Source organism: Physeter macrocephalus, chromosome 5, assembly GCF_002837175.3.
Source record: "Physeter macrocephalus isolate SW-GA chromosome 5, ASM283717v5, whole genome shotgun sequence".
Taxonomy (NCBI): Eukaryota; Metazoa; Chordata; class Mammalia; order Artiodactyla; family Physeteridae; genus Physeter; species Physeter macrocephalus.
Window position 1 is genome coordinate 102,425,275 of NC_041218.1, and position 11,464 is coordinate 102,436,738.

The 11,464-nt window shown below is 45.4% G+C and overlaps 1 protein-coding gene across 3 annotated transcripts in view; it reads left to right on the forward strand.

Moving 5' to 3' along the window:
- The window catches only part of VOPP1 (VOPP1 WW domain binding protein), a 115,744-nt gene that overhangs the window by 49,487 nt on the left and 54,793 nt on the right, over positions 1-11,464 (forward strand). For 2 of the 3 annotated variants that reach the window (XM_024115082.3, XM_024115081.3), the window contains exon 2: positions 3,609-3,667. In XM_024115082.3, coding sequence (XP_023970850.1) covers positions 3,609-3,667 — 59 coding nt within the window. Of the gene's footprint in view, positions 1-538; positions 606-3,608; positions 3,668-11,464 lie in introns of those variants that run through there. The other variant, XM_055085131.1, reaches the window with a different exon arrangement.

Below are 11,464 nucleotides of genomic sequence, written 5' to 3' on the forward strand. Positions count from 1 at the left end.
TGTGCATTTTTTTTTTTTTTTTTTTTGGCGTTACAAGGGCCTCTCCCTGTTGGGGCCTCTCCCGTTGCGGGGCCCCGTTGCGGAGCACAGGCTCCGGACGCGCAGGCTCAGCGGCCATGGCTCACGGGCCCAGCCGCTCCGCGGCACGTGGGATCTTCCCGGACCGGGGCACGAACCCGTGTCCCCTGCATCGGCAGGCGGATTCTCAACAGGGTGTGCATTGTGGGATAGAGTTTCTAACTGGCTGTGGCATTTAGTGAGCTATATACCCCGGGGTCTGGCCAGGCCTTTAGATATATGCAGTCTCAGTTACTTCATAAAGCCGCCTTATACCTTCAGCAGGGAGGAGAGTCTGTCCAGTTTTATATATTTTTTATTTTTTTATAACATCTTTATTGGAGTAGAATTGCTTTACAATGGTGTGTTAGTTTCTGCTGTATCACAAAGTGAATCAGCTCTACATAAACATACATCCCCATATCCCCTCCCTCTTGCGTCTCCCTCCCACCCTCCCTATCCCACCCCTCTAGGTGGTCACAAAGCACCGAGCTGTCCTGTTGTAGAAGTAAGGAAGCTGCGATCCAGACTAACTGGCGACATGGCTGGTGAGTGGCAGTCAGGATTGGAACCCGTTTTCTAGGCTTTAACCCGTCCTTCCTCTGTGGGGTGGATTCTTCCGGGCCCCTGTGCCGTGGAACCTGGCACAGTGCCTCTGTCTGCTTTCCCCCGTGCTGCCATCTGCCTGCCGATGGGGTTGCCTCTGACAGCCCAGCATTGTTGGGCAGTATTCTGGAAAGCACCTCCCCCCTCATCCTTTACAAACTCCCATTTTGACCACATCTGCAAAGTCCCAGCTGTCTGGCTCCGCCCTGAATCCTGGTGTTTATGCTGATTTGGAAATTGGAGTCGCTAGGCTCACTGTGGCTCTGCTGGTGGACTTGCACTTGGCAGGAACTGGCTCTTCCTCTGGGTGGTTTCCAGCAGGAATCTCCCCCTCTGCACTTCCTACCTGTGGAACCTAATCTCCATTTTTAACACGAGGCCTCTAGGATGCTGTGCAAACTGACTTTGACACCTGAGTGCAGTTAACCAGCGTTCACTGGAGGAGAGGCTCAGCAATGGAAAGGATGAGAACTCCCCAGTCCTCATTCAGTGTTTTTCAGTTGGTTACTGAAATGTGACTTGTGTTCTTCCTATTATTCAGCTCTAAAATGATAGAATAATGTGTTAACTTTTGTGAGGTACCCTATATACGTGTTGCTACAGTATCGACATTCCTTACAGGAAAGCTGTTGTAAATGTCCAGCGTCCAAAAATAGTGAAGACGTTGCCTGGATATTGGCAAATTTCAAGAACTTAACTTCTAGGCAGCTCAGTTTAAAAGGGATTTTTCTCTTCTGTCTCAGGAAATATGGCTGCAACATTTTCTTAAGAGAGTCTTTAATAAAGGAACAAACGGGGTTAATACTTTAAAAATTGGTCTTGGGCTTCCCTGGTGGCGCAGCGGTTGAGAGTCCGCCTGCCGATGCAGGGGACGCGGGTTCGTGCCCCGGTCTGGGAAGATCCCACATGCCGCGGAGCGGCTGGGCCGGTGAGCCGTGGCCGCTGGGCCTGCGCGTCCGGAGCCTGTGTTCCGCAACGGGAGAGGCCACAACAGTGAGAGGCCCGCGTACCACACACAAAAAAAATTGGTCTTACTTGAGTGGCTTAGTGAAAAATGTTGAAAAGTTATCAGCAAAGAACTGAGCAAGACTAACCAACAAGCACCAGTGGAGTTACTGGGTACCCCAGCAAACGCTGGGAAGAGATTGTGGGAGGTCTGAGCGATAGTGGGTGGAACTAGTGACCTTGGCATCTGCGCGGGCTTTCTCTAGTTGGGGCGAGCGGGGGCTACTCTTTGTTGTGGTGCATGGGCTTCTCATTGCGGTGGCTTCTCGTTGCAGAGCACGGGCTCTAGGCGTGCAGGCTTCAGTAGTTGTGGCATGCAGGCTCAGTAGTTGTGGCTCGTGGGCTCTAGAGCACAGGCTCACTAGTTGTGGCGCACGGGCTTAGTTGCTCCGCGGCATGTGGGATCTTCCCAGACCAGGGCTCGAACCCGTCTCCCCTGCACTGGCAGGCGGATTCTTAACCACTGCGCCACCAGGGAAGTCCAACACATAACATTTGAACTCACCTCTCCCTTGGCATTCTGCAGTAGATTAGGGGTCTGTTTCTGAACTTCTACAGCTGTCAGGCAGACTGAGGCAGGAGGGCCTCACCATAGTCCTGCGGGGGTAGGGGCTGGACAAGACAGTTCGCCCCTGCCTTGCCCAAAGAAAGCTTTGTTTTCACTGTGCCTTTTCCTGCTGGTAGGGACCCATGAACATGGATCATGGAGGTAGGAAGTTGTGTATTTTTAAAGTGACGGCATGAGTCGAGTAATTTTAGAAGAGCCTTGCTCAGCTAGGTCAGAGCGTTTCTGCTTGGAGCACTCACTTGCAGTTGGTGCCACTGGCTTCCTCTTACTTGTCAGGTGTTTGAGATACTGAAGCCTCCAGGGTGGCATCGCACCTGCTCTGCCCTGCCCTCCCCTCCAGAAAGTTCTGCATCAACTTCCTTGGAAAGCACAGGGGAGTCCCTCCTTGTCCCCCTCCTTCCGTCTTTCTCCTCCCCGGGGAGGAGCCAAGGGCAGGGCCCCCGCGGATGCGTCAGGTCAGGTCTGCCTCACAGAGTCTGGCCGACATGGGTCCCCACTCGGGAATCAACGACTTGAATATGGCTTTTGGAAGACAGTGGACCCTTGAACAACGTCAGTTGGAACTGCATGGATCCACTTATACCTGAATTGTTTTCCGTGGTAACTACGACAGCACTACACGATCTGTGGGGACGGAGCGCTGACCACAGTTCTACGCGAATTTTCAACTGTGTGGACAGTGGGTGCCCCGAACCTCCGCGTTGTTCGAGGGTCAGCTGTATTCTGAAATAGAAAGGTCTAGAAATGTTAAGACTCTGGGAAATGTCTTTCAAAACCAAAAACTGGGGGAAATCTTTGTAATAATTTACTTCTATCATTCTTTAGCTATTTGAAGTATCATACCATGTGAATTTTTAAGAATGGATTGTTTTTAATCTGGATTTTTAATGAATTATTCATCCCCATTTGTTTATTTATTTATTTGGCTGGGCTGGGTCTTAGCTGTGGCACACGGGATCTTCGTTGCAGCCTGCTGGGTCTTTAGTTGAGGCATGCGAACTCTTACTTGCGGCATGTGGGATCTAGTTCCCTGACCAGGGATCGAACCCGGGCCCCGTGCATTGGGAGCACAGAATCTTAGCCACTGCACCACCAGGGAAGTCCCCCCACCCCTTGTATTCAGAGCTATGAAAAGCTAGAAAAATTATAGGGAAATAGATGTTTTCCTATGTTTTCTTCTCTTTTAAAAATTTTGAAGAAATAACAAGTCATGTTGGGGGTGGATCTCCCTCTAGTTCACCGTCCCGCCAACCCCTGCTTCTCACACTTTAAGCTGCATTCACTCATCCTTCCTTGTTTCTTTTCATGGGATCTTCTCAACAATATGCAAACTGCTTTTCACTGACAAAGCTTTTCTTCTTTCTATTTCCAGTGCACAGAGGCCAAAAAGCATTGCTGGTATTTTGAAGGACTCTATCCAACCTATTATATGTAAGTATTTGCACTTATCTGTTGGTTTGATTCTGTGTTCCCATCTTTCTCTGGGAATTGTTTCTTTCATAGGTCACGGGACTGGTTATGGGATGGGGCATGCCCAGCCTCACGAGGCCTCCACCCCTGGTTTCACCTGCCTCTGCCCCGCAATGAGCAGGCGACCTCCCTAAGGATGCTCTCCCTGCCCAGACCAGCTGCTCTGAGGACAGCATGGAATTCTGGGTGCTCTGTTCTGTGAGGCATGTTAGCTTGTACATGATTGGTCACAAAGGACAAAATGTCTGAACAAGGCCAGAGTGATGCTGGTTTATACAAATCTTCCTAGGCAAAGGGAGCACAGGTAGTGGGAAAGAATTTTGAACTTGAGCAGGACAGGACCAAGTACTTAGCTCAGCTGCTGTGACTGTGAGAGGGAGAGAGAGAGATGACGGTGATCACAGGGTCGCCCAGCCTGGCCCCTCCCCAGGCAGGTGCAGTCAGCCTTGTATGGCTCTTGGCTCAGGGCGGGTTATGCCTCTTCCTGTGCCCTCAGCACCTGCCAATATTACTCTTCCTAAAGCATCGCCATATTTTCTCCCTATTGTTTTTCTGTATTTTTAATACCTGCTGTGGTAGCCACTAGCTCTGCTGAGCCACCTGCCTAGGTGGCCAGGTTAACTCTCTAGATTATTAATTATTATTATTATTATTTTTTTTTTTTGGCGGTACGCAGGCCTCCCTCTGTTGTGGGCTCTCCCGTTGCGGAGCACAGGCTCCGGACGCGCAGGCTCAGCGGCCATGGCTCACGGGCCCAGCCGCTCCGCGGCACGTGGGATCCTCCCGGACCCGGGCATGAACCCGTGTCCCCTGCATCGGCAGGCGGACTCTCAACCACTGCGCCACCAGGGAAGCCCTAATTATTATTTTTGATAGTGTTTTGAAGTCCATAAGTTTTGAGTGGAATGAGCCAAGTTAATTTTTCCCAAAAACTCTTGTATTGAATTTTGTGAAACAGGAGAAATTTCAGTAATGCACATAATCGTGTTATAGCAGAGACACTCGCTTTTCTAGTATATAGGGAGATTGGACAGGGAATACTACACATAGTAGCAAGGAGGGTTAGTTCTTAACTGGCCAAGATGTGTGTTTTTCTTACCTGGCATTCTTGGGGAGTTTTTGATCTCAGAGAGACCGGTGTGGCTGGGGGAGCTTGCTGGGCTGTGAATGGGGACGAAGCACAGGGAAATGGGCCGTCTTCCAGCCTTGGTTTCATACCAACAGGCAGGAGTCCTTACTGCCCTACATGGTGGGAGTCCTGGCGGAAATGCTCTGCAACTGCAAAAAGACAAAATCCACTCGGAAGGTAAAGCAGCAGCAAAAGGGCTTCGGTTCTAATTACGGAGTTGTCAGGTTGAAGAAAAATGGTTGTGGGATAACCGGGAGATGAAAAGTTTGGTTCTTAGTACAGTGGGTTTTCCTTGGGAAGCTTTAGTTCTTGATTCAGCTTCTTACGCAGGTGTGGATCACCCCTGTCTTCCTTTGTGCTTTCTCCAGCTGTTTTGTAGATCAGCTGATGAACCGTTTCCTGGTTTTTCAGAGGTTGGTAGTCAGAGGTCCTTGCTGTTCTTGTACTTACGTGTTCATTTGTTCCTTTATACATTTATTTACTCACTACATATTTTGAAAGTGTTTTTGCATTGACAGAAAATACAGAGACAAGCCCTGTTTTGTCGCTCACACCTGCTGGTTTGGATTCCTTTCACCTCTCTTCTCTGCTGATAGTGAGGGGAAGGGTCCTAAAAATTAAAAAGTAAAGTCACTCTGCTTTTAGAGTACTGAAGCTCAGTATAAAAGTAACAACAGGTGACATTCATTGAGCACTTAGTATAGGCTAGGCACTGTTTTACGTCCCTTACATGAATTTATGTCACTTAATCCCCTAGCCACTCTGATTTTTCTTTTCCTCTCCTCTCTGTTTCCACTGCCTTCACCTGAGTCCAGACCTCTGTCAATGCTCATCTGAAGCACTGTATAAACTTCCCCCGCCCAGTGTTACTGAGCAGCTATAATTGGCATATAACATTGTATAGGTTTAAGGTATATAACGTGATGATTTGATACACTTATATATTACAAAATGATTACCACCATAGCGTTAGCTAACACCTACATCACATCACATAATTACATTTTTTTGGTGATGAGAACATTTAAGATGTACTCTTTTAGCAACATTAAAGTATATAATAAAGTATTATTAACTATAATCACCATGCTGTGCAGTAGAGCCCCAGAACTACTTATTTATCTTATAACTGGAAGTTTGTACTCCTTAACACGTCTCCTCATTCCATGCCCCCTGCCCCAGTCCCTGGTAACCACCATTCTACCCTCTTTTTCTTTTTTTAAAATTTATTTATTTATTTATTTATTTATTTTTGGCTGCATTGGGTCTTCGTTGCTGCGCACGGGCTTTCTCTAGCTGTGGCGAGCAGGGGCTGCTCTTCATTACGGTGCACGGGTTTCTCCTTGCGGAGCACAGGCTCTAGGCGCACGGGCTTCAGTAGTTGTGGCACTCAGGCTCAGTAGTTGTAGCTCGCGGGCTCTAGAACGCAGGCTCAGTAGTTGTGGCGCACAGGCTTAGTTGCTCCGCGGCATGTGGGATCTTCCTGGACCAGGGCTCGAACCCGTGTCCCCTGCATTGCCAGGTGGATTCTTAACCACTGCGCCACCAGGGAAGTCCTACTCTCTTTTTCTAAGAGTTCTGTTTTTTAGATTCCACATATAAGTGAGATCATAACGATTTATCTTTCTCTGTCTTATTTCGCTTAGCATAATGCCCTCAAAGTCCATCTATGTCGTTGCAAATGGCAGGATTTCCCTCTTTCTCAGGACTGAATAAAATTCCATTGTGTATATATGTACCAGATCGTCTTTATCCATTCATCCATCGACAGACAGTTTGTTTCCATGTCTTGGCTATTGTGAATGGTGCTACAATGAACCATAGGATTGCAGATACCTCTTCAAGATCTTGTTTCCATTTCCTTTGCATATACACCCAGAAGTAGAATTGGCAGCTCTATTTTTAATTTTTTACTGTTCTCCATAGTGGCTGTACCAATTTACATTCCTACCAACAGTGCACAGGGTTCACATTTTTTCCACACCGACACTTATCTTGTCTTTTTGATGACAGCCATTCTAACAGGTGTGAGGTGATATCTCTGTGTGGTTTTGGTTTGCATTTCCCTGATGATTCGTGATGATTGAGCACATTTTCATGTACCTGTTGCCTATCTCTGTGTCTTCTTTGGAAAATGATCTGTTGTTCCTCTGCCCATTTTTTAATTGGATTATTTGTTTTTTTTTGCTGTTGAGTTCCTTGTATGTTTTAGATATTAACCCCTTATCTGATATATGGTTTGCAAATATTTTCTTCCGTTCAGTAGACTGCCTTTTCATTTTGTTGGGTGTTTCTTCTGCTGAACAGAAGTTTTTTAGTTTGATGTAGTCCCTTTTGTTTTCTGTGTTTTTGTTGTTTGTGCTTTTGGTGTCATGTCCAAAGTCATTGCCAAGGCCAGTGTTGAGAAGTTTCTTCCCTACAGTTTATTCTAGGAGTTTTAGATCCATTTCAAGTTAATTTTTGTGAGTGGTGTAAGATAGGGGTTCAATTTCATTTTTCCGCATGTGTTTCTTCAGTTTTCCCAGTGCTATTTGTTAAAGAGACTATCTTTCCCCACTGGATGCTTTTGGCTGTCGTGTTAAATATTGGTTGACCATTTATGCTAGGGTTTATTTCTGGGCTTTTTATTCTGTTCCATTGGTTAGTGTGTCTATATTCATGTCAGTGCCAAACTGTTTTATTACTGTAGCTTTGTTGTATAATCTGAAATCAGAGAGTGTGATACCTCCAGCTTTTCAGGGTTGCTTTGGCTATTCTAGGTCTTTTGTGATTCCATACAAATTTTAGGATTGTTTTTTCTATTTCTGTAAAAATGCCGTTGGAATTTTGGTAGGAATTCCAGTGATGCTCTAGATGACTTTATAATGGATCTCCTCTCATTCTTTTCTCCCGTCAAGTTCTCACTTCTTTCTAAAGTACTGAAAATTTTGTGTCACTCTCCTACTTAAAAACATCAGGAACAAAGTTCAAATCCTTAGCCAACTGTAAACAGGTTTCCATGATACTTGGCTGGTTTTATCATCTTTATTGTGAGTCCCATGAAGGCAAGGCCCACAGCTTTATTTTAAAATTTTTCTTATTTGTCTTTTTTTTTCTTAATTGAAGTAAAGTTTATTTACAATGTTGTGTTAGTTTCAGGTGTACAGCAAAGTGACTCAGTTATATATATATATACATATATATATATTTATATATATTCTTATCAGATTCTTTTCCATTATAGGTTAGTACAAGATATTGAATATAGTTCCCTGTACAACAGTAGGTCCTTGCTGTTTATCTATTTTATCTAGTAGTTGTGCCTGTTAATCCCAAACTCCTAATTTATCCTTCCCCCCTTCCCCCTTTGGTAGCCATAAGTTTGTTCTCTATGTCTGTGAGTATATTTCTGTTTTGTATTAATGAACTTATGTAAGTTCATTTGTATCATTTTTTAGATTCCACATGTAAGTGATATCATATGATATATGTCTTTCTCTGTCTGGTTTACTTCAGCTTAGTATGATAATCTCTAGGGCCACCCATGTTGCTGCAAATGGCATTATTTCATTCTTTTTTAAAAAATTTTGTTTGAAGTATAGTTGATTTATAATGTTGTGTTAATTTCTGCTGTACAGCAAAGTGATTCAGTTATACATATATATATTCCTTTTCATATTCTTTTCCATTATGTTTTGTCACAAGATATTGAATGTAGTTCCCTGTGCTATATGGTAGGACCTTGTTGTTTACCTGTCCTGTATATTATAGCATCTGCTAATCCCAAACTCCCAACCCTTCCCTCCCCCACCCCTCCCCTTGGCAACCACAAGTCTGTTCTCTATGTCTGTTTCTGTTTTGTAGATATGTTCATTTGTGTTGTATCTTAGATTCCACATATAAATGATATATGGTATTTGTCGTTCTCTTTCTGACTTATTTTGCTTAGTGTGATAATCTCTAGGTCCATTCATGTTGCTGCAAATGGCATTATTTCATTCTTTTTTATGGCTGAGTAATAATCCATTGTATATATGTACCACATCTTCCTTATCCATTCAGCTGGTGATAGACATTTAGGTTGCTTCCATGTCTTAGCTACTGTACGTACTGCTGCAATGAACACTGGGGTGCATGTTTGAATTAGAGCTTTTGTCTTTTCCGGATATATGTCCAGGAGTGGGATTGCAGGATCATATGGTAGCTCTATTTTTAGTTTTTTAAGGAACCTCCATACTGTTCTCCATAATGGCTGTAGCAATTTACATTCCCACCAACAGTGGAGGAGTGTTCCCTTTTCTCCACACACTCTCCAGCATTTATTGTTTGTACACTTTCTGATGATGGCCATCTTGACTGGTGTGAGTTGGTACCTCATTGTAGTTTTGATTTGCATTTCTCTAATAATTAGAAATGTTGAGCTTCTTTCATGTCCCTATTAGGGCCCACAACTTTAAAATGAACTCTCAATGCCTAGGACAGTGCCTGGCACACAGGGGACATCCCTGAATGTTAAGTGGATGTGAGTGGCTGCTTTTCCATCCAGTCACCACCACTGGTCAGCATTGGCTCTGCTGGTTCCTCTCAGGCATTTCCGTGTTCTCTGCCTGGCAGGCTCCTAAGATCCTCCTTCCTAATTGGCTCTGATATAGCATCTTAGAGAGTCTTCACACAGTGTTGTGTGTCCATTGAGGGCTTCTGAGACTGGGCCTTGATGTGTGCATATGTTTGGCCTCAGTGTGTGGCATAGTACATGGCACGGTGCATGGCACTCAATGCTTGTCTTCATGTTTGCAGTTTGTTTACTACCAGCTTGTTTTGCCCTGATTTCATTTCCCATATTCTGGCACCTTGTCCTTATATAGATTTTTAAGTGTTCTGGGGTCCAGAACATCAGGGGTCAAATATTTGCTCTATTACTTTTTTACAAAACTGAGATGAAACTTACCACAAAAAAAGAAAATTACAGGCCAATATCACTGATGAACATAGGTGCAAAAATTCTTGACAAAATACAAGGAAACTTGGGCTTCCCTGGTGGCGCAGTGGTTGAGAGTCCGCCTGCCGATGCAGGGAACACGGGTTCGTGCCCCGGTCTGGGAAGATCCCACATGCCGCGGAGCGGCTGGGCCCGTGAGCCATGGCCGCTGAGCCTGCGCGTCCGGAGCCTGTGCTCCGCAACAGGAGAGGCCACAACAGTGAGAGGCCCGTGTACCACAAAAAAAAAACCAAAAAACAAAAACAAGGAAACTTAATCCAACAGTACATTAAAAGGATCATACACTGGGTTCAAGATGGCGGAGTAAAAGGACGTTCTCTCACTCCCTCTTGCAACAACACCAGAATTACAACTAACTGCTGAACAGTCATCGACAGGAAGAAACTGGAACTCACCAATAAGGATACCCCACATCCAAAGACAAAGAAGTAGCCACAATGAGACACCAGTAGGAGGGGCGCAATCACAATAAAATCAAATCCCATAACTGCTGGCTGGGTGACTCACAAACTGGAGAACACTTATACCACAGAAGTCCACCCACTGGAGTGAAGGTTCTGAGCTCCACATCAGGCTTCCCGATCTGGGAATCCGGCAACTGGAGGAGGAATTCCTAGAGAATCAGACTTTGAAGCCTAGCGGGATTTGATTGCAAGACTTCGACAGGACTGGGGGAAACAGAGACTCCACTCTTGGAGGGCACACACAGGGTAGTGTGCGCATCAGGACCCAGGGGAAGGAGCAGGGACCCCATAGGAGACTGAAACAGACCTACCTGCTAGTGTTGGAGGGTCTCCTGCAGAGGCGGGGTGTGGCTGTGTGTCACTGTGAGGAGAAGGACACTGGCAGCAGAATTTCTGGGAAGTAATCCTTGGCGTGAGCCCTCCCAGAGTCTGTCATTAACCCCACCAAAAAGCCTGGGTAGGTTCCAGCGTTGGGTTGCCTCAGGCCAAACAACCAACAGGGAGGGAACCCAGCCCCACCCATCAGCAGACAAGAGGATTAAAGTTTTATTGAGCTCTGCCCACCAAAGCAACACCCAGCTCTACCCACCACCAGTCACTCCCATCAGGAAACTTGCTCAAGCCTCCTAGATAGCCTCATCCACCACAGGGCAGACAACAGAAGCAAGAAGAACTACAATCCTGCAGCCTGTGGAACAAAAAACACATTCACAGAAAGATGGACAAGATGAAAAGGCAGCAGGCTGTGTACCAGATGAAGGAACAAGATAAAACCCCAGAAAAACAATGAAATGAAGTGGAGATAGGCAACCTTCCAGAAAGAGAATTCAGAATAATGATAGTGAAGGTGATCCAGGACCTCAGAAAAAGAATGGAGGCAAAGCTCTAGAAGATGGAAGAAATGTTTAACAAAGATCTAGAAGAATTAAAGAACAAACAAACAGAGATGAACAACACAATAACTGAAATGAAAACTACACTAGAAGGAATCAATAGCAGAATAACTGAGGCAGAAGAACGGATAAGTGACCTGGAAGACAGAATGGTGGAATTCACTGCTGCGGAACAGAATAAAGAAAAAAGAATGAAAAGAAATGAAGACAGCCTAAGAGACCTCTGGGACATTAAACCCAACAACATTCGCATTATAGGGGCCCAGAAGGAGAAGAGAGAGAGAAAGGACCCGA